The 24,268-nt window shown below is 37.1% G+C and overlaps 1 protein-coding gene across 40 annotated transcripts in view; it reads left to right on the top strand.

The window, feature by feature from the left end:
• The window catches only part of TCF4 (transcription factor 4), a 366,378-nt gene that overhangs the window by 171,169 nt on the left and 170,941 nt on the right, over nucleotides 1–24,268 (top strand). For 38 of the 40 annotated variants that reach the window (XM_054461452.2, XM_054461458.2, XM_063653718.1 and 35 more), the window contains one exon: nucleotides 15,187–15,251. In XM_054461452.2, the coding sequence (XP_054317427.1) occupies nucleotides 15,187–15,251 (65 nt within the window). Of the gene's footprint in view, nucleotides 1–15,186; nucleotides 15,252–17,003; nucleotides 17,125–17,682; nucleotides 17,701–24,268 lie in introns of those variants that run through there. The other 2 variants (XM_063653729.1, XM_063653730.1) reach the window with 2 other exon arrangements.

The raw sequence follows: 24,268 nt of genomic DNA, 5'->3' as shown, positions 1-24,268 counted from the left end.
GTAGGCCTGAGCAAAAGATGCGACTCTTCTCTTTCATAGCTGTGTGCTCTAAGGCAAATAAATTAACCACCAAGTATCCCTTTTTTCTCATATTCAGAATGAAAGTATAAATGATAATTGTTATGGTATCTACCTAACAGGATTATGAGGAAGCTCATTTGAGCATGTATGTTGAAAAGCACTTAATAAAATATAAGGAGTCATAGCAGTTCTTAACAATTGATTGTTAATACAGGATGCAAATGACCAATTCATACCCCACATACCATCTTTTATAATTCAGTAAATCATCTCATATTTAAAAATAAGGGAGATGCAAATATAATGTTACATTAGATTATTAACAAATGATAACTTTAAGACCACCAGAAAAAAATGTGTTCATAAGTTTCAACATAAAGCAAAATGACTTATTCTTATATATACAGGCTCATTGAAACAATGTTATCCTTAATTAAGGCAAAAGCGGATGCATTTGAGGGAAATAGTGACCCTCTGGAGAAATAGAGAATGAAAATAGTTTAGGGAAATGAGTCTTAACATCTTCTCTTTTGGAAAAATTCATGCATGTTTCTCTTAATCATTGTGAATTTCATGTTTGCAAACCAGTGTGAATACTTAAACGATAATCATTATTGTTTAGAATCTACCTATTACTACACACACAGGTACACACACACACACACACACACACACACACACACACACACAGATTTGCTCAAGAAAATCATCCTCAGGAAGTAAAGGAGTTGATAAAATTACCATTGGAGCAGATGAGTTTGGATACTTCTACTGAAAGCTGTTTCAGTTTTTATTATAGGTACAGTTCTCCCCTGAGAATTCTTTGGGAGAAATAAAAACATTTGTTTTTAATTTAAAAGAATGGTAACATGCTGTAGCATAATATTAACTATTTCAGTGATTTTATCAATTTTATCTTCCCCTGCCTTAATGTAATAAATGCATATCTTGATTAAGTACAAATCTTTACATTATGTTGTCGCTAATGACAAATATTATTTTAGGCAACTTAGTTTTAATCATCAGAGTGTCTTAGGGAGCTTATAAAACTTGTCTCTGGGACATGGTATTAGCAGGATGTACAGAGTTCCTTTTTGGTGCCATGCTAGGAGGAGATAAATTCAACAGAGTCAGTCTAGTCCATTCATTCATTTGATAGACAATAAGTAAACCACAGAAGAAACAGGAATATGTCAGTTCTGACTGTACAGCTTTTAAGATTTTTTAGACTTAATATTGAAAACTGGTTTTACTTAATGTTCTATCAGTTTCATTTAAATGCCCTAATCCAATGATCACTTTCATTTAAATATCCTAATCTAGTGAGCAGATAGGGCTTACATAGCATTTGTCTTGAAGGCATTTTAAAAATGCAGCTACAGGTCCTCATCTTTGAAACTCCATTTGGTAAAAATGGCCATGTCTACCTTTACCTGTAGATTTAAGTGTCCACAGTCACGGGATGAGAAAAGAAATTGTGACACTTCTTGAAAAATGGTCTCATCAAAGGGATTCAGTTGAAAATGTGAGGGACTGCATTTAAACTTTGATAGAAAAAAATAAGTAATTCAAAGTAAAGTCTGTAGCCAAACTCCTTAATTGTGATGCATTTGCTGAGTTCCCCTCTTCCATCGTCGGGCCTGCTCTGATGCCATATGGCCTACCATGGAACATTTAACTTGTCAGATATAATGGATTGTCCTGGAAGCAGATTTTTGCTTTGAGCACTCGGCTCCTTTCTTGCATTTCACTCTCAGCTCCAGGCTGCAGGATGAAGGATTGTGGTGGAAATGCAAAGAAGAGACACACAGTTGATTCCCCTTAAGAGAGTGACCTATATGGCACAAAATTTTACCCACGTAAAGAGGCATTATCCCTGTCACTGGCCTTAGCAGGCTGCATGTCAAAATCATTTAAATTTCCCTGGACTTAACAGATTGTGCAAACATTTCAGAACTGAGAGCTTAGGAATAATGAAACATCGTCATTTTAACTTAGGCAGAAATGGTGTAGCCACATTGGCCAAAGGAGGCATATTATTTGTTGTGACCTACATGTAACATAGGCCACCTGGTTTTTAGATTCTATAAGTTCTCTCAAGTTTATGAAGAATGCTAAAAAATATATATATATATATTATGATGGAAATGTTACTTGGCTTTATTGTTTTTGTTTGGTGAATAGAGAGGTGAGGTTGAAATGATCATTTAGGAATCGCTTCTTAGCCTTTTGGCTAAGATCAAGTGAAATGATCATTTCAGTGGAGGGACAGTGGCAGCTAATTATCCTACCAGGCTTTCTAGCTTGAAACTTAGGGCCAGACCTTCCATTCATTCTAACCTATTTGAAATTAGAGATTGGATGTGTTGTGGATTATTTAATTTTTATCTGTAAAAGTAAATAATATAGTCTTTGTTCATTTTAATTTGGTGCTTTTATGAGTTAATTTTTTTTTCAATTTGTGGTATTGTTTCAACAAGCTTGGAAAGCAGTAGGAACAATTTGTGACTTTTGCATCTATAGGAAAACTTCTTTAAAAGAATAAACAGTGCCCTACCTATATGTGTGTGCACATACATAGCTGTGAGATACCCTTCTGGTAACCTACTGTAACCCCAGAGCAAATATTGTGATATAGAGACACAGAATAGACAATTTACAAGTAATCAATCAAGCACAAACCAGTGGGAAAATAAGGAACTTACGTATCTCAATTTATTCATTAAATGCTACATATTTGATTGCTCTAGGATTGCAAAAGTTAATTAATAGATTTGTATAAGACACACAGAAATATACATAGACTAAAAGAGACTGCTAAGGGTAATTCATTATACTCACAAAAATATGTGTTAATTATGTTAGAAATTTAATATTTAATTTAATTCCATAAATCCATGCATTACAAATAAGTCCTCATATAGGTCAGATAGGGCAATAAAAACTGCTGTGACCTTAAAAACTGACAGAAGCTCACTTCTGTACAAATCTTTTTAATGAACAACTTTCCATCGAGAAGCTAAGAAATCTCTGTTAAAGTCAGTATTTAATACTAAAGTGTACTTATGTATGTTTCTTACTGATCCTAAATTGAGCACGTTAGTTTTATCAATGCCACTGATCGGCTGACTGTACCCCTCCTCCCCCATACAGATTTGGTGAGACTTAGTACTAAATAAGTTTGGGGAGTGCCTGGCCATAGCCGGCTCTTGTTGGGGCATGTGCGCCCTCTGCTGGCTGCTCAGATAGGAACTGACTGATGTGTGAGGTTCTTTCTTTTGCTTTTCAAGGTTGGGTTTTTTTTGTTTTTTGTTTTGTTTCATTTTATTTTTATACAACTGATCAGATATTTACCATGATTATAAAGTTGTAGCTTAATACTGAGTATGGCCGTTAATTTGTTTTTATTTGGAAATAAAGGTGAGGTTTTGTTTTGGGTGTGTTTTTGGTAAATAGATAGTCCTGATAGTTCAAATAACATGCAATGTCTGTAATACTCTTGAGTTTTTAAGTGGCTGATTGCATATCACGATTAACCATATTTTCGTTCCTTTCATATTCCCCTTGGCTTGATTTGAGAAGTATTCTTGTTGGACTAAGTTGGGAATAGAACTTAAAAGGGGATAGATAAGTCATTGAAATTTTGAAATATGATTATTTGTCTGTAATGGATGTGGTAAGTAATCCCTAGTAGAAAAATTCCTGTTATGGTTGGTTGATAGTTTTCACTTGCTTTGCCAAGGAAAATGAGTATATTTACATCATAATGCTTTATAAAAGCATTTTTGGTTTCCTTGCAAACCAAATTAAGCTGTGCTCACTGGCAGACATCAAGAATGGTAGTTTGAGTAAAATATTTTTTGTTTTGTTTTGCTTTTGCAGTTGTTGTTTATAGAGTATGAGATGTTAAAGGAACAAATCACTGATGGTCTCTTTACTCCCAGGACACAGGACTAAACTATACAAGAGCAGTTACAGAGGAAGAGTGTCAGCCTCTCTACCATCACCTGGGTGGAGAGCATCCTTGGATCCTGGTAGTGAAGGCCAGGGCTCTGTGTAATGAGTGTGTCTTTTAAAAATAGCAACAATTTTTGTTGACAAGGCTCCATCAAAGTCTTTATAATAATTTAGTTTGTATAAGTGATTTCTGTGTATCTCTGAAATTAAATGACTTGATGGAGTCAGTTTGGTATTTGTTGTACAGAGAAGGCAGTTTAGATTTTTACAGTTCTTTTGTCTTACATTGCAAATTTCTCTAACTTGTAAGCAAAAGCCATAAAAGCTTCCAAACCAACCATGGAGTGATCAAAGAACTTAGAGCTGCGGAAGGGCAGAAATGTCATCTACATTTTTTTTTTTCTTTTCTTCCAGTTTTTCCCCTTTGCAATTTTAGGTTCCAGTTACCTTAAAATTTGTTTTGGATAAATGATATAAATTTTTACTTACTAGTGTTTACTTATTTTGATTTAACATTGTCAAATAACTAAGAATTGCATTCTAACAAATATTAAGTCCTTATTACCTCTGTTAGAATGTGATCTTGCATGAAATCTCACATACATGTCTCTCCTGTTACCACCTTGTCTTCAATGAGGTTGTATTGGGTACTCTTTCTTGGTGCTTCTCTGGGGTCCCATTATATCCCTCACTGGTGGATAGCATTGTGTTACTCCTGGTATTTAGTCATCTAAACTCTTACCTCCTTGAGAATAATGTGCATTGTTGACTCTCTTGCATCCAGCACATGGTACACAGAAAGCACCCAACAAATATTAATTTCCCTATATTGTGTTTTTTAGGCCTCATTCACCACTATTCAGATGATAATTTTTGCAAGTTTCAAGATTAAAAATTGTAGTCTGTAAACATAGTATATGTAATGCATTTTATTTTCTTGCATACTTTTTATAGGATGAAGTCATTGTTCTGGCTACTCCTTGTCTGCTTTCTTTTTTCTCTTTTTCCTGCCTCTCATCCTTCCCTCTGCCTCTCCTCTTCCTTCCTGTGCTCCCCACCTTCCTCTCTTGATTGAGTCATGCTCCTAGATTCAGTCATTGGGAGGCTTCTCTTAAACATTGCAGCATGGGACCATTCATCTACCAACCTTCCCCTTCCTTGAACAATAACTAGTGCTGCAGGCTGGTTGGACTCTGGGGAGTGTGGCCCTGCGTATCTGGCAGTTTGGTTATTATTATGGGCCCATTCTCTTGAAGTTGATCTTGAAGAGCAGGCTTGGCTGGAAAACATCATTCTTTTATAAATATAATGGTTAGCAATCTTCCTACTCTTTGTCTTCCTTGGAATGTGTTTTCAATTCTGGGCTGTTCCTCCCACTCCCCTCCAGTTTCTCTCAGTAGTGCATGTTTAGGGGATATAGGTCAATTGTATTCAGTGCTAAGGCTAGAGAAGTGATCATTTAATATATTACAGATACATATACAAATGGCAGTTGGATTATCTTCTGTCTGGGGTTAAAAATGTCACTTATGTATGTGTGTATATGTATGTATTATACATATCTATATACCATATATAACATTGTCATGTCCCCCCCATTCTTTTGATGTAGTTTTGAGTATCATAGCCAATGTGTATAGTTTAAGAGATGAACATTGTTATATTCTTGTTCACTGTAAACTTAGCTTGAAAGTTAAGGCCATCACCTGTGTACCATGGTGCTAAAATACATAATGTTTCTATATAGACAACTGAGTGCCTATGTAGACTACTCTATAACAAATAAACCTTTTCCTCTCTTTTCCATCCCACTGTGGCTTATTTAGAGTTTTATCATTTTTATCTTTTACACTGACTGTTGCTAAGACTCTGGTGGAACGTTCAGTTAAATGAGCAGCAAATAATTTATGATTAAAAGTGATTTGTGTGGTGAAATGCGGCTGCTGATTTCCTTCATATTTGCCAATAAATTCCAAAATATTTAGCCAGGCACCAAAGTCTTGCCCAGATGATGTTGTCTCTATTACATTCGGCCAGAAATGTCACCCATCTCCTCCAATGAAAGGGAAAGGACTGGATTCTCTCCCTCACTGTGGACTTGTCATGCCTCCACAGAACATGGACAGTCAGAAAAGGGGTAGAATGACCCTTTTAAATGGACGAACCAGGTCAGGTTCACTAGAGTTGGATCCTGGATTCTAAAGGTGACATCCACTCTTGAGATAGAAGAGAGATGCTTTCAGAGCAGTGGGCCAGTGGGTCTGATCAATGAGGACCAACCTTAACAAAACTCCAGGATTCTCATATTTTGGGATACTGTTGTTTATTAGGGGAATCAATTTGGCAATGTAAAATTGATTTCTTTAAAAAAAAAAAAAACAGCCTTCATTATTGGAGATGAGCACATTTAAAGGCCTAGCATGCTGCCAGAGAAAGGTTTCTCTAACCCATGAAATGTTAACTGTCTGAAATGACCTTGGGGATCAACAATTCCTTGTCTTTTAAAAAACTCTGCTTTAATAGGTTAGTGCTAATAGTGATCTACTTTTTGTTATCTACCATGTTACCAGGTCTATTGGAGTTTTAGCTAATGTAACCTATAGAGCTGTGCCTATCACTTAAATTGGTTGCTTGTCTCCCTGGCTGGTCAGAATAACCAGTGGAATTTTATTGGCAAGAAAAAAAAATCTGTTGGGCACGGTGGCTCATGCCTGTAATCCTAGCACTTTGGGAGGCTGAGACAGGTAGATCACTTGAGGTCGGGAGTTCAAGACCAGCCTGACTAACATGGTGAAACCCCATCTCTACTAAAAATACAAAAATTAGCCGGATGCGGTGGCACATGCATGTAATCCCAGCTACCCGGGAGGCTGAGGCAGGAGAATTGCTTGAACCCAAGAGATGGAGGTTGCAGTGAGCTGAGATTGCATGCCACGGCACTCCAGCCTGGGCAACAGAGTGAGACTCTGTCTTAAAAAGAAAAAAATAAATAAAAAGAGAGAATGCCGGACTCTACTGAATTCACGTACCATGGAGAAGTGAACCCAGGAATCTGTTTTTAGGAAAAGTCTTGCTGATAATTCTTCTGATCAGCAAGGTTTCTTAGCCATGAATTGAATTTGAGGAAATTGCTTTTCTCCACACTCACCAGCTCATCGCGAGTCTTCCTTCTGCCTAAGAACACAGTGAAAATATTTTATTTCTGCGTGCTTTTGACACCTTTAGCATGTATTGCGAGATGAGCTTTTTTTCATTTTTATATGAAAAACTATTATGTTGTTTTGAATAAAAAATAAGCTTTCAAATGCATATGCTGTTTTTTCTAAGACCACACAAGTCCTTAATTGCCTTGGTTATATCCAATTATCATAGACTCAAACTGCAGTAAAAATATAAGATAGGGTAGGCATCACTGTGAAGATGTTATTCACATAAAGCCAATGGTAAGTTACTCATTAGAAGTAAGTTGAGTGATTTCAGGGTTGCCCTTAGTCCTTCAGGTCTCTAGGGGACCCTTGTACAAATTGCTGATTCAGAAAATCATTACTTTGGTGGTTCAAGTGGTACTTTAGTGGCCTTAAAGAGTTATTTGACACACCTCCCCAAACAGCTAAGTTATCCCCATGATTATGTTGATTAATTGCACACTCTGTGGAATTAGTGTTATTTTCAATGAAAGATTTTCCTGCGTTCGGAAAATCAAGCATAAAACTCATGTGCTTTAATTTGATAATGTGTGCACTTCTCCCAAGCAGGATGCCAAGTGAGGGGCTGATTTTGGCTGTTGTTGTCTGGGCCATGTGAAATCATCTAGGACAATATTTTTATTCTTCACTGAAAAGGTAGTTTTTGATGGACTGGAGGATGTTCACTCAAAATGCTTATCAATTCGGACATTTTCATCCATCAAGGAACTTGAGAACTCTTTGACTTTATGAATTGAGTTTAAAATATTTGGGGAGAGGATTACGGTAGTGAGAAGGCAATAGTTGTTGCTACAGTAGGCAGTAATAATGATATATCTAGAAAACTCCAAACAGAGGTGGCATATTGTGGGAAAGCCTTGGTACTGGAACTGGAGGTCTGTGTGCTAACTTCGCCACTTCATATCTGTGCAGCCTTTTTAACTACATGAGCTGGTTACCCTTAATTTTAGTGACTTCGTCTATAAAAACATGGACTAAAATGCCCATTTAATGAGCTTTTAGGGTGTGTTGTCTTAAATAATGTAAGTTAAATTTGCATGTGAGATAGTGCATTACAAATATAAGTGCTTTATGGAGAATTGAATATAGAATCTGAAATTCTTCACTTAGGCAGAGCCCTGAAGTGAAGACTTGGTGGCACCTTAAGATACTACCTGGGGATTCAGTACCCACACTGTGTTAAAGGCAGCACAGTGCCTAGATGAGATGAGGGGAATCAGTGATGAAATGCAGCCAAAACTCACAATTTCCAGTGGGATCAGAGCTATAGGCCATTACTGAGTATTCTATTTTTAGGACTAAAAGAACATCAGCGAAAGAGAGAGTTAATGCCAGTCTTTTCTAGAAAAAAATGGTTTACTGCCCATTTTTCATTATCCCTTGATACATACAAGCTATGTGCCTACTTAGTTACCTTTTCCCCCACTTGTCTTTATAGGATTTCCTAGGTTGTTGGATGACTAGTTTATTTGCTGGAATGGAGTTGTAATTCTTTTAGCACAAATTTATTTTACATTTAGATTTTTAAATGACTGTGGATGAAGGCAGAGTTGTCCCTGTATCGTAAGATTCTGTAGGAGAGAACCAGTGCTCTTCCCTGAAATGTTGGAAATCGAAAGAATAATGTCAGCTTCTGCTTTTTTGTAAACCCAGAGTCTCACCTCCAAACTGGGATCAGGAGTAAAGTTTACTAGCTAGTCAGAACAATGAAGCTATACCTGCATGACTACAGATTACCATAAGAAATATAAGCCAATAGAAACCAGCAAATTAAATAGTCAAAATGTTTTCATATCAATTTAAATAAAATAAAAATTTAATTTTTGAACCTATGTCATTTATCTGATAGAAAACTACAAATATATAGTAACCTGATATATTCTTAGTGTTGAGTTTTAAATAATAGTAGTTCTTAAAGGTCATCAGCTCTTGTATTAATAGACACAAAAAAGATGGGGACGGGCATGTATGCTAAAGTCAGTTTAGGAAACATTGTATAAAACTAAATTGAAAGCCAAGTACAGGGTCTCATGCCTGTGATCCCAGCTCCTCTGGAGAGCAGTGCAGAAGAATCCTTGAGCATGGGAGTTTGAGAGCACCTTGGGTAACATAGTGAGACCCCATCTAATTAAAAAAAAAGAAAACCCTGAATTAAATGTCTTAACTGCAGTACTTCTCAGAGTCTTTAACATGCTAGATACAATGTAAATCTGTTGGGGGGCGGGGCAATAGCTTGTAAAGTTCGTAGATTCTTTTAATTAGTCTCCCTTTTGGTTTTTGAAGCCTGTTGTGGGATCACTATTCTATAGATGACACTAAGTGATGCTGGGTTGTTCTGTATTATAATTATATTTTTACTTTTACCCTTCTGTATATCTTAATACAAAGACGTAGTCTTCACATAGAGAAGGTGTAGAAATGCAGTTTTCTGCCCTGTTTTTGTTAATTAGTTGCTTTGTGTTAATGTGTGGAGGTGGTGGCAGTTTATTGTAAGACGTCACAGAATCTATGTGTATCATTTGTGCAGCTATAAAGTACCTAGAGACCTTTTAGGAATAAAACACCATGTAAATGTAAATTATCATCGCCTATAAGACACTTTCATTAATTTCATATCAAATTCATGAGTGTTTTGAACTCTGGGATTTGAGAGTCTTCAGTGTCGGGCCTCTAGTTTATTTATGCTTTTTTTTTTTTTTTTTTCCCAGAGTTTAAACACCAGCAGCATAGCATAGTGCTAAGAGCACAGTCTGGGCAAACAAACTGCCAGGGTTTGAATCCCGGCTCTGTCACTTGTACCTGTGTGGCTGTGGGCAATTTTCTAGATCTCAGTTTCCTCATCTGCAAAATGGTGTTTATATTACCTGCCTTATGGGGTTGTGCAGATTGAATGAATCATTTTATGTAGAGCTTTGAGCAGTGGTTAATACATGATAAAGGCACAGCTATTCTTATTTGGACAGGGGAGGAAAAGGCAGGCATGGAAACGATGAAGGACTGTAAATAATAACCTCATGTATGTGTTCAGAACTACTAAAAATTTCAGTCGTTCTTTAATGAACTAGTCCTTTCTACATATATATGAAGAGATTCATAGGGTAATCAGAGATGGGATGGGACTGGGGATGGGGACAGAAATTTATTCTGAGTCAAACATGTTTATGATGAGTTCCCTAGTCTGATGCCAGGGAACAAAAGGCTCATTCTTCAGTTCCCAGAATGAGGATTAACAGTGAAACAGCTTTGCTTGGTGTTGTCCTGCAGCATCAGATAATTTTTCATCAAGTCTTTTCACGGGATGATATATTCTCCCATATAGATGAATCTATTTCAGCAGTGGGTGAAACACCTACCATTTATATATAATTTTTAAAGTGGCATTTTACAAATGAAAGGCTACACAACCAAACATGACCCTGTTATTATCCTACTGGTCAACCACAAGAGGGATCATCTCTGTTAGAGCTTATCTCTAGAAATCATTTTATTGATAAGTTGCTCATCTGTCTCTAGCTCTTTCTAGGTGTCTTAGAACCGTCATGTGTATCCAGGGGCAGTAATCTACCAAAGGTGATCCTTCTTAGAAGTATCCCTATGAGTGGAATGGATTTATGAGATCATTTTTTTCCCTTCATGTAATATTTTCATTGTCACCCAATTCCCTTACAATAGGATACCATGGATGTATGGGAAGAAAAATTGGAAGTCAAATGGCTGATAATACAAGAATATAAAAATATTCAATTTGAAATTCTGTAGACATTTGTTAACCATATCACCCTGAAATAAAAAGCAAATTTTCCTGCTCCTTCTTGGGACAGCAAGATAAAAGATTGTTGAATAGATCAGCAAAACATTGACTTTTTTTTTTTTCTTATGGAAGTTGCTTGCCTTTCCTGCTCATATTAGTTTTTCTAGTTTTTCTGGGGCAGGGGAAGCAAGTGAATCCTTTATTCATTGCCATTTGGTGCCATTTTTAATAATCAAATTTAAATATAGGCTTTAGCAGCGGACGGGTTCGATTTGGACAGAACACATGTTGACTTCCTGGACTGTTTGCTCACTGGAGATGCCGACTTGTTCTGTAGACGGGGCTGCATGTTGATCTCCTTTGTCTCCAGAAAGATTGATTGACGGATGTTGTGTCTGCTCATTTACAGCGTTTTCCTTGTTTAATTTAAAAAATTGTGACATAGTATTACATGTTCCCTTGTATACATCATTTTTGCAGAAGAAAGTTGTTTAGCCAATATGTCGACTTAGTTTATGAAATCCTCTCTATAGCTTTCATTCAGCCCTTCGTGTACTCCATTAGGTCATATTCATTTCATGCACGGCAAGTCGTCACCAGCAGCAAAATTTAACATTTGGTCCTTTTAGGTATAAAAATGAATCAAATGCCTGACAAGATTTGTTTCTGGTATATATTTCAGAATCTCCCCCCGCCCCCCACACCAACCCCATCTTTATGGGCATACAACAAATGTTACTAACGGGTACTTTTAGTTTTAAAAATATGGACAACAGTACTCCATGCAGTAAAAGACTTGAGCGATTAATGCTACCCTTATGCCTCTTTTGAGTAGTTTTAGCCATGGGGCTTGGCACTGCCACCATTGTCTTTGTGCCAAAAAATATCCGCAGCGGCTGTCGCATTCTAGTACCGGAGGGTTGTCTCGAAAATTCCGCAGTGAACGCGCCGGGTTTGTTCATCACTGCTATCTCTTTTAAATATTGGAAAAATAGAATCTTTAGCTCTTTCAAAGCCCCGTTGTGGTTGTGGGGATGGGGGGAGGCGGGTGGTGAAGAATGGAGAAAGGAGGAAAGAGGCTGTCCGCGCCAGCCAGTTGGTATAAGTGACAAAAATCCATGCCTGACATAGAGTAAACACAGATATTTAGGAGCTTTTGTGTTCATGAGCACAGATAGTTACTTAAGGATCCTACTCAAACATGTTATCAGCGCTCTTGAAAATTTTATTATCTGAAACAAATGTTCCAAGTGAATTTTAAGCAGAAAATCAACATCAAGACCATAGCTAATTTTTAATGGATAATTTACACAAAAGATAGTTTCTTTTCTAGAAACTGAGGTGTCCTTTTAAAATGGCTGCTTTTAGTCTTTAAAAAAAAATGATAGGAATCGCGATTTTATGTTTGAGAAGGTGCGTGGGCTTTATCCACAGTGCCTGATTATTTTGCTCCCAAACAGGGGTTTTGGCTCTGAGGGCAGATTTATAGTTGAATTTGGGAACAAAAAGATGTAATAAAGTTAAAGGCTTACACTATCAGAATGAAATGTGTTTGCTCATGATCTCTGGACCGATCTATTTGATGGTAAAAGTGGATGCTACAGATGAAATCTTTACAAGGAGCATAATCCTTAAAAAAAAAAAAAAAGTCCACCTCCCAGCCTCCTGCTGGCTGTGCTGCCTCTTTGGTACCTCGCAGACTTCGACAGAGCCCTGGACGGGTGCCCATTGATGTCATGGAAACACTCAAATTACTGAGAATGATTCATGTCTATGCTGGTCTCTTATCCTCCCCCACACAAACAGGAGTAGATTTTTAACCCTGACAACTTGTAATTTGCAGTGGGTTTATTTTTGTATCTGGATAAATATTTTTTAACAAGCAAAATTAAGATTAAGCAGTCTGTATCTGATATGATAGTAAAGAATGCTGGGTTCCATGTAGCCAAGAGTACTTTGGGGACTCTGCAGCGTGAATTCATATTCTTCTCCTCCTCTCTCCCTCCTCCCTCTTTCTTTTCCTACCTCTTGCTCTTTGCATTCCACTCTTCCTCTCTTTCTTTTTCTCCTATTTATTCTCTCTCTCCTTTTAAAATCCTGCCCTTTTATCTTTAAAATAATGGAAGGAGTAGCCCAACTTATATCTATAAGTGAGGCAAATCCTGGCAGAAAAATTCCTCCCTCCTGTTATGTGTGTTGGAGTCAAGTTGGGAAATAATGCTGAGTGGTGAAATTCTACAGGGGATAGCTTCAGGAATTCCTTCTAGAGAAAAAAATAGATGTTTTTTCTTCCTTAAACTGTATTTTACAATTTAGATTTTTAGAAATTACCAAAACAGGACACTAGATGTTCAGTTTCTTAGGAAGTCAGAGCAGATTCTACTTTATCCTTCTGTCTTTCTGCCTGCCTCCTTACCTGCCCAGCTTCCTGCCTGCCTATCTACCTGTTAAACAAGCGAATATTACATCAAAGTAAGTGATGTAATGGTGATATTGAAGCATTCTTAGATGCAAGAGCTTAAGGAAGGACATGCATCCTTTGATAGCTCATGAAGGTCGAACCTTTTCTGTTAGTAATATTTATAGAGAGAAGTTAAAGGGTATAAGTAGCTTAAATTTGACCTACACAGATGAGTAAGTTTGTCTTTGTGACCATTCACACTGCTGATACAAGTATAAATGTATCTTTTCTTCAGTGTAAAATCCTCATACAATGGAAGTTATTCTGTTAGATCTTCTAAGACTGACAGTCTGTGCGATGGTGTCTTGTTTCACTGAAATTGAAACTGATATGGGCATTGATTTTATACTTTGCGCTGAGCGCTAGACCAGAAATGGGGCGGAGGTGTTTTCCCAACTTTAAGATTCATTAAAATCAGTAGAAAAGTTAATACTGGGAAACAGGGGGTTAATTTTAAGACTTAGGGTTGGCTTTCTTTGAAAACCACCGTCCATTTTATATATGTAATGACTTGGATACAGGATACCCTTTTGACCACATAGAAAAATTTATGGATATAAATGTATCAAAGATACATTCTCTGTGTGGTGTCAGGAAGGCATACTCTAATAACATTGCCATTGCCATTGACCTAAAAGATAAAAAGACTACTGTTACTTTTAGCATTCGTGTTGAGTGGAGAGGGGAAAACTTGGGGGTTGTAAACTTCAGAAGGAAATCTATTCAGCCTCTCAAAATACAAGTTTAGGGTTTTCCCGTTGGAAAAAAGAATACTGTAGTCCTATGTATCAAGTACAATTACTGTAAAGCTCCAGTCTTGACGAAAGAAGTATCCTTTAGACTTGAGTGAGGTGGGGTCTCAGGCACCTGCCTGCCTCTTTTAGCCTCTTTTAATGTTCTGGTATGGACAGATTTCTACAATGATTCTCCACATGTCACTGTCTGGACTCTGCTGCTTAGATCTCTTGTAATGTGATTTCATTATCTTCCCTAGTGATTATTGGGGTTAAACTTTAAAAAGAAACAAATGAACACCCTTGATTTTATTCTTAGATGTGGCCAAATAGCATCAAAGGGTCTATAGATCTCTGTAGAGCAGTCTACAGATAAAAATTGGGTTGTTAGAATTGAAACAAGACATTCACATTCCATGATCCCTTGTCCTGCTGGGTCTATTGGTGGAATCTGAACTTGGGTTCAGAGTAGGCAATTTTTTAAAAGCCCTGTTTCCCAAATGTAAATTCCATCATCATCTTGATCATGATGGGGTTCACTCCTGGGAAAGGGAGTTTTTAAAAAAGAGAGAGAGAGAGACTCAGAATTTTGAATAGTTTCTTTGCTAAATTCACCATCTGGAGAGCCTGTGATTGATTAGTTTTGGCCTCACCATTAAGTGTCAATATAATCAATGGGAATTACTAGGCTAGGGTCATTACATAGATAATTTGCCTGCTGTGTAAATAAAAATGAAATTGTTTAAATTTTGTGCAAGAGAAAGTGAAAATAAGGAGTTACGATTTGTTTGTTAGAGAAAGTGGAGGCCATTGGAATGACAGTTTTTGGAAGTGTGGAGCAGTTTGGCTAAGAATAGGAATGAAGGATATTTTTTTCCAGTTTATCATAGCCAGAGTGAGGAAGTGTTATTCCCTCTCTTGCTTGCATACATTGCCAGTAGTGCCTACTTTACGTATGTAAACATCGGGGAAGAGCAGTAGATGTCTGTTACCTGGAGGAGATTTTTTTTTTAAGGAAAAACACAATTTACACTTTTTTGTCGTTTCTCTTGGCAGGTAAAACAGAAAGGGGCTCATACTCATCTTATGGGAGAGAATCAAACTTACAGGGTTGCCACCAGGTAAGTGAGAATCTCTGTTGCGGAAGGATTGAGAGGATTAACCTGGTAAATCAGTTTGTTTTCTAAATTAGACGATGCATTTTAAACTGTGACACCAAAGATGCACCGGCAAGTCAGATGATGGTTCTCTCTTTAAGTAATGAAATAACACAGAGCTTAGAACTAATAAACACCTCATCTTTAGATCGCTGCTGTATCAGAACTACATTCATGGGCTTGTTTTTATTTTTTAATCCATCAGCCGGTACCAGTGGCACTGTTTGCAAACCAGCAATGTCGGTGAAAGTGGTTCTATCAAAAGAGTTTATTTGCAATTAAGAACTTAAGAATTTCTTACGCAGGAAATACTTCGCGGAGTCATGTGTCAGACCCTGGGTTTCGGGTGGCTATTGCCCTAAATTATAGTTTTCATAGGGGCTGTATGATGTTGTGTGAAAACAGGGTTGTATTGAGGGATAAAAATGTCTGTGAAAATATGATTTGTTGTCCCTTTTTGTTTCTGAATTGTTTTTGGCTGGAAGTCAAGGCCAGCAGGCTAACAGCAAAGCCGTCTCAAGGGAAGCATGCGTGAGCTAGAAAAATAAGAGTACTTTAATTAAATAATAAAATGCCAGTGTAATACAAAGGTATAGCATGTGTGTGTTTGTGTCTCTGGGCACTCTGCATTTGTATACTTTAAACTCTCCAGAGAGAGGCTATTTCTAAAAATACTATCAATAACTAAAAGTATAAGCTTTGTTTCAAGACAATTGAGTTTTTATAGATGCTTTCTTTTTCAGTTCAATATCAGTATTAATCATGTATTTAAAATCTTTTTAAAAAATTTATACTTCCTTTTTATAAGTGCATTGGTTTCTTACTTTGGAAAACTCTTGATGGAATTTAATAATCCTCTTTAATATTCAGAACTCTCTACTGTTTTTATTATTCACCCAAACAAAATGTACTTTTTTTTTTTTTAAATGCTGGAAAGGGGATGCTTACTCTCTTGAACTCTCTCACCCTCTGATGTTCTTAATGGGGAAAAAAATCTATTTTAATTTTTTTTAAACAGCCCATTTAATATACCCCTGAAAAATGTAAGCAAAGTTTTGTTTTTGTAATTAAATCCAGCCTATGAGGAAAGTTTTCTTTACGTACCAGACATAGGAAGGTACGACTTCTGGTGGGTTGGTGTGTTTGTTTTTTCCCTGTATATATTTGCATTTTTAAAGTTTACTCCCTTGGCCCAGCCACCAATTCAGTCATATTCGGCATCTGAAAGATTTGTTGCATTGAGGTGAACAGTGCTTGGTTAAGAGCTCCTGCCGGAGTGCAGTTCATGGCAGTTTGTTTGGAAAGAATTCTGCAGGAAAGAAATTTACAGCCATTCCAGCGCAACGGAAACATCTTTGGAATGTGAGTGCAAATGTTCGGGCTAGATAGCCTGGGCGACAAGCCTCTGAGTGCTGTGTCTCTGGTGTAAAGCTCTCAGTTCCTGCAGAAGAGCATGTTCCTGTGGGTCTGGTTTCTGAGGGTCAAGGCGGAGGTCATTAGAGTTTTGGGGAGAAGAAAGTTGACAACATCCTTCCTTTCTGCAGATGGTCATGGCAGAGGTCTCTGTTTTCGCTGGGCCCCTTTTTCTGGTCATTGAGAGAATAGGCTTCCTCGCCCCTGTATCCTTTCTTACTAATAGGAATTGGCGTGATTCCTCACAGACACAAAGATTTCCTCTGCTGAGTAAGCGTGAGGCCCCTTAACTTGTGAAAGCATCATCCAGACCGTGTGAGTCTGTCTGTGTATGTGCAGAACACAGACCCTCCTTTCTCCGTTTGTGGGGAATACTTCCCTCGGGTGAAACTGAAGTTAATTTTTTTTTTTTTTCAAACACAAGGTGAGAAGTGGAAAGGGGCAGAGGGTGGAAGAGAGGTGAATGGATTGGCGTGTGATGGCTGAATTTCTGGGCCTTGGGAGGTTCGTTTTGAGGCATTAATGTCCAGGAAAATTCTTTTGTATATAGCACTATGACTGCATATGCTTTTCTTAAAAAGCCTTTGTAATATAGCCGTGGAGTGTGGAGATTCCTTCATTCTTAATTTGTGCTTCATGGTTGTGAGTCTTGCAAGAGTCTACTATCTCTGTGCTTAGCGTGGTCGCAGCAATCTCCATAAACAGTGTGATTACTTAGGGATAAATAAAAGTGAAATTTTGGAAATTTGCTGACAGAGGGAAATAGGGACTGAAGATGAAAAATGTACAGAGGATGAATTTGCTTTCTGTGAAATTTGAGAATAGAACAGACCATAGTGTGTCTTCCAGTGAATCAGTTTCTCTTGTGCCGTATTGTTATTTGAATCCCTGTCTACAACACCAGCTATGCAAACCAAAGAGAAAGGCAAAATCTCAGTATCTTGGGCTTCAAGTCTAAATAGCAGATCACAGCTGAAATGATTCCCCACTGTGTGACAAGGTGAGTGATTCGTGGAGGGGAGGCTTTTGTTTTCTTCTGTTTACTACATGATTGAGATACGGAATAGGAAACCTTTAGATGGTGTGCCCTAAGGAGCTCCAAAAGCTGCTTTATTGTATTATAACAGTGTATCCTATGGACTTAAAGGGGTGAGCAGTGCTATATGGAAACATGCTTCTTCCAGTCCCAATAGCCTTTTGTTTGGTGTAGAGACAGAGTGGTGGTAAGCAACAGGTAGTAAAGCGCTGTCCTGGAGGAATACATTATTATTGTGAGATGTGTGTTGTTTCAGAAATAGATCAAGTTAAAAAATAGATACACATTTTAGATTCCTCCTAAGGATTTAACACTAATACTGATGGACATATGACGCTTTTTTAAATGGATATATTTTAGCAGAAGAACGGAAGCCGGCAGGTTCTTTATTAGCAATTAAGTTGTTTTCATTAAAAAATAGTAATGGGATAATATTATTTCATTAATGCATTTCACGTGAAATTATCAGAAATAAACATGATGACTTTTTGAGACTTTTAAAATCGTGTCGAAAGTGAATCAATAGATAAGCAAAAGTAGCCAAACGAACTTTTTTGAGTTCTTACTAAATATGACAAAACTAATTTAAATCATATTGGGGTACAGAAATCACACCCAGCTTAACATGTTCTTGCCAAATTGTAACCTCATACTCCTTTTAACTGGCAGAGAAAATAAAATTTATAATGGAAAGTCTGACAGAAATGAAAATGAGTGTGAATAAAGTTTTTTGCAAGATAGTCCAACCTTAATACTATAATAGCCAATAACTAATACTTAATGGGCATCATTGCAAATGCCAGAAGGGAAAAAATGTCATTTGTTTTGGCTTCTTTTGCTGCTTTGAATAGAGTGTTGGGTGATTTGCAAACTTTTAAATTTTGCTAAAATCTATTTTTTTTTAATGAGATGATATCAAAACAAATACTTATTATTAGTTCTCCTCTTAAATGGAAGTTTAGAGTTGATTATCAGGAATTGTTTGTATTTTCTTTCTGGGATATAGCCCAGATCTAAAGCCATGGTTTTATTATTAGTATTTTGTGTGTGTGTGTGTGTGTGTGTGTGTGCGCGCGCAAGAGAGAGAGAAAGAGAGAGAGAGAGAGATGGGGAGAGAGAGAGAAAGAAAGCTGCCTGAGACCAATCAAATTAGAATCTTGTGAGCTGGGCCTGTGCTTTTCTGACAACTCCCCAGGTTATTCTAATGTGCAGCTAGGTTTTATCATTTCCTAGAATGTTCTGCAGAAATATACTCTGTATTAATGACTTGTGTTCAACATATGGCATTACTACTGACCTTGAAAATGCTTTTAGGCTCTTTGCATTAATTTGATTATTCAAGGCATGGAAATATATTGCATATGAACTTCATTTAAAAGGCGGTGAAAATTAGTGATACAGTGAAAATCTTGAAATCTTTATATAGAATTCCACAACTGAATGTCCCAGCCCATATCTTGTTTTCTCTAGTGAAGTCCAAGGCTTTAACCTCATCCAAATTCTTTTTTCTTCCTCAGCAAGTGATCAAATAGGACTTTGCTGATACAGTTATTTAATGTTTACATCTTAAAATGACTAATGGAATTTAAGAATTAGACCTAATCTAGGAGATTGTTGTTAATTTCCACAAACTTGGAAACCAGGGAGGAAACGGATTTTCTTTCTATGTGACTTAGTTTGCCCATAGGCTTGCTCATTTTTGGTTCATTGAAATTAAGCATGTAGTTGATTCCAAAATGAATTTCACATTTCAGAATTGATTTCTTTGTCTTGTTATTTTTACTTTTGATTCAATAGGTATTACAAATGACTTAATTCTAAACTTTTGGCCTCTTTTAGTTTTTCTTATCCAAAGTCAAAATAGGATGTAAGCAAAAACCGTACAAAATTATTTTGTCTATTACGAAATTGGGAATTTAGGCCAATTAGGCCTTGCGCAAGGAGAAATACACATCGCTTTTTAATTTGCTAAGATGCCTAAGTGTTTATCCTGAGTGTTCAGCACATCCATCGAGGTCTTATGCATCCTTCCTGGGAAGCTCTCCCTTGCAGGGCCTTTAGCACCTGTCTTCGTCATGCTTTTTCAAATTTGCCATCATTTTTATGTGTTTGTTGCATGCTGATTTCCACAGGATTCTGTAAACTCCTGGAGGGCAGGGACCATGTCTGCTTTATCTTGAATGTGTACCATGTGCCTAGCAGGGCAAAAATTGCAATGACCTAGTGTTTCTTTCCTCAGCATCACTTTTGGAAGCCATTTTGAGGGAGTAAGGTCTGAATAGCAATGTACATGAACCATATTGTGAGCATCTTTTTCATGCCTACGAAAACCAGAAAACTGCACTCTCCCAAAAAAGTCCTTTGGAAGCTCTTCCTTCTGACATGCTGTGCAGGCTCTGGAAGGACACCAAAGTCATACTGTGGAGAGACACCCACTCTGACTTTTTGGGGGGTTGAATCGTCTCATTCACCTGGTGACTTCACCGTTCTAGGCCTGTATATCTGGAAAGGCCTGAATGAGAGAATTATAGATGATCTGTGGTTCTGGCAGAGGTGTTGTTGGAACCAAAGGTCAGCATCCTGGTCCGAACATTGAAATGTAGCAGTGTGAATGGTAGGACAGGATATTTTAAATTGTGACAGTTTCAGACATCACAGGGCCTAAGTTTGCAGTATATATGTCATCGCAGCTGTGTCCCTGAGCGATATTTTTCTTCAGGCAGCGGCTTATTCATTTTGGGGGATTGTTATGGGTATATACCCTTCTTTCAAAAGTCAGCCAGTAGTTATCAAAGGGGAGAATGGGTCCATTCTTTCATTGCATTGGTTAAGAAATACTTATTGACCCTGTAGTGGTGTGTTAGATACTCAGGAGAAAAACCAAGGGATTTTGTATACCTTCCCCTCTAACCCCACCAGCAGCTTCCTGGATATTAACGGAGAAAATCGAGCTCTATTTATTTATTTTTATTTTTAACCTTACATAGCATAAATTTTTGAGCATCCAGAGCAGTTGAAAAAATAATAAAATGAATGCCACATACCTGCTATTTAGGTTAAACAGTTGTTTGTATTTGTTATACAGTATTTTCTTGTGTGTATGTATAATATGTATAAGGATACATATTTTTGAGTGAACCAACCATTTTAAGTTGCAGATTTAATAAGAATGCACCCATAGATTTTTCAGTACATATCTCTTAAAAATAAGACATTTGCCTAACTAACATACTGTTATTATCCCTAAAGAGATTAACAATAGTTTCTTAATCTCAGTCCATATTCAGATTTCTTCAGTTGTCCTCATGCAAATGTCTTCAGTAGCTTTTTTTAAAAAAGGCAACTAAAATGCCATTTACGTGTGGCATTTGATTTCTACGTCTCTTTATAATTTCTTTTAAACTAGAGCTGTTCCTCGATTTGTATTCTTTTTTAAATTGTATAATTTATTTTTTAGGGATGGGGTATTGCTATGTTGTCAAGGCTGGACTCAAACTTCTGGGCTTAGGGGATTTTCCCAAGTAATTTTTTTGTTGGTTGGTTTGAATGATAGTGACTTTAAAGAGACTGGGCCAACTGTCCTATAAAACATTCTCCTTTCTAGAATTATTAGATTTCCTTTCCTTGTGGTGCTGTTTAATTTTGTTCATCACTTGTTTTGCCTACAAATTTAAAATTAGTTCTAAAGATTTATGCAGGCTCAGGTTAAACATTTTTTGCTGGAGTACTTCATTGAGGGTGCTGTGTGCATCAAATTACATTCCAACAGAATATTGAGCTATGCCGCTGTTGGTAATGCTAACTTTAATCACTTGGCAAAAGTGGTGACCACTGGATTGTTCCATTGTAAAGGAACCGTTCCCCATCTGCAATTAACAAATAATCTTTGTATTGATACTTTAGCAATGGACAGATACCCCTTTTTCCCAACAACCTTTGACCGAATAGTTTTAGCACACGTTGATGACCCTTGCCTGAATCAGTTATTTCAACTGAAGACTTCAAACTGGTGATTCTTTTAAAATTCCATCATTCCTTCCACATTTATAGCTAGTATTCTTCTATAAAAGGGCAGTTTCTTTCATCATTCATTTTAACACTATCAGTTTCATGTTTCGTATTTTATATAACAATTACTGTTTTTAATACGTTTAATATGTTTTAATATGTTTCCTTACCTGGAGGATGTTGGAAGCATTAAAGTATTCTTGAAATCTCTTAAGTTATATTGATAAGAAAAGTAGTTATGGCTCAGGCTGATGGTCAGAGAGGCTTTAATTGTAAGAGGAGGGAGGTAATTATAGGCATGTTTCCTTGTAAACTAAACTTCAGTATTCTTTTGGTGAAATTTGGAACCTTGAAACAACCTCTGTGCCCCTAGCTGTGTTTCTCTGATTCTCATATTGCCACTCTATAATTGCTAGTAAACATCTCACGAGGTTGATCATCAGTAGTTGACTGACCGACTCGAGGGGGTTGCTGTGATGCTCTGTGAAGCTGCACTATCAGGGATCCGCTAATAATCCCTGCACAGTCCAGACATGGTTGATAGTGAATGTCAAAATGAGTGAATTTCTAAAAGATAGTTTGTGCTTAATCTAGAGGAAGCATGGGTAACTAGTATTAGGTGCCAATATAAATCTCTGTGTTGGTTAATATTATCATCCCTTAATAATTAAGAAAGGGATGCTCAGAGAAGTAAAGCAAGTAGACCTCAAATCATTTGCTTCAAGTAAGTTTCAGAGCCAGACTCTGAACTCTAAGATGTTTTGTTTCAAAGCCAGTGCTTTCCAGCTTGGGTTCCCTGCTACTTAAGCCCATGAAGGAGTTTTTAGGCTCAGAAGTCCATATTAGTTCTCATCTAGAAAACCCTGTCTGGTTGATTCCAGGCCCACTGGAGGATCTGGGCCTGACACAGTATCTACAACAGAGTAGCTGCACTCAGCTCTGTTCAGGGTTAGCTAGAACTCTGAGCAGTCGGTAGGGAAAGGCATGGTGGAGGGCAGATCGCATCGTTCCTGACTGCCCAGCCTTAAGTGGGGGAAAAAAAAAGATTATATGAATAATCTATTCAGTAACATCCTCGGAATTAGCATGTGCAATTTCCTTAAAACCAATGAGGATTTCCTGTGAAAAGGCTGGGGTGGAATATGCCAATTCACATTTTAGCAACAGCGTGAACACTTTCTTAAAAATGTATAGATTATATTTTGGCTTTGCTTTTTGTGCAATGTAGGCAGAATATGGTTTGCTATTATATAAATTTGGATTCATTATAGATCACATTATTGTTCCAAAAACACAAGAGCTACATACAGCGAGATTCTGAAACAATACCTTTAGCAGGTTCTTAAATATGCCCCAATAATTTTTCAATTATGGCATTTAGCCCTCAAGTAAAATATATGAAACAACAGAATATGTGCTAGGAGCATAGGCAAGTTTTATACAACAACAGTTCGGGCAGTTAGTGCATAAAAAGCCATTGAAATTGCTTTGAGATGATTTATGAAACACCAAAGAAATGGACTCCTAGTATCCAAATGGAAATTTCACCAGGATCATGGGATTAACTTCTCTTTTCCTATGAAAACCATTAAGCATTTTTTAAATAGCTTCTAGCAATTAGGACTACAATTCTTCATCTTTATATTTCTGATAGGTGTAAAGACAAAGGGGAAAAATCAATTAATGACTAAACAAATAATTGATTTAATGCTGAGGTGTATCTGATATAATTTAATGTTGAAACGTATCTACATATCATGTAGAGATCAGTGTAGCTCCATAGCCTCCTTCTGTAAGAAAGGCAGTATACTCAAAATTCAACATCAGGACAGTGTTTCAATGTGAAATGACAGAAATATTTCTTTATTGAAGGTTATGCTTGTTATTATTTTATTATTGAGAGATTTTAGTGAAACTCTTTAAAACTGAACCCCCAAATTAAAATATTGGCAACACTGAAAGATAGCAACAGAAGCCTGTCATCTGAAGTAACGGACTTATTAAGGACTTCAGAAAAAAAGACTTTAGAAAAGAAGCATATATCGTTGAGTCTGCTGCCGCACCTGATAGTGATAACCTGCTTAGAATTGAAGCACCCCATTCTTTGAAAAATTGTGTGCGCTCTTTGGATATTGACGTGGGTTTGTTTACATGTGCTTTCACTCACAGATCAACTGAGCTTCCTAAAGCATGGACCTTTCATGTTCAGCGTGTTATTTTCTAATCTCATAGAAGTAGTTTCATGGGGAGGAGAAAACTGAAACCGGCAAGAATATGTCTTTGCATTTGCCTTAGCATTTCCAACATGCAAATGTTGCTTTTTTCATAGTATGGCACTTATTTTCATCAGACATTTCTTGTACTTAACAAAGGGCAAAGTTATATTTTGGCGGGAGAGCGACTTTCGCCCGGCACTTCACCAGATCTCGTTGAATAGAATATATTATCACTGTTAACATTCTTAGGGTTCTTAATAAAAGCTACATATCCTTTATTTCTATTTTCCTCTCCTTTTAGAAGACAT

The sequence above is a fragment of the Pongo pygmaeus genome, chromosome 17, assembly GCF_028885625.2.
Source record: "Pongo pygmaeus isolate AG05252 chromosome 17, NHGRI_mPonPyg2-v2.0_pri, whole genome shotgun sequence".
NCBI classification, from domain to species: Eukaryota; Metazoa; Chordata; class Mammalia; order Primates; family Hominidae; genus Pongo; species Pongo pygmaeus.
This window is presented reverse-complemented; position numbering and strand designations above follow the sequence as displayed.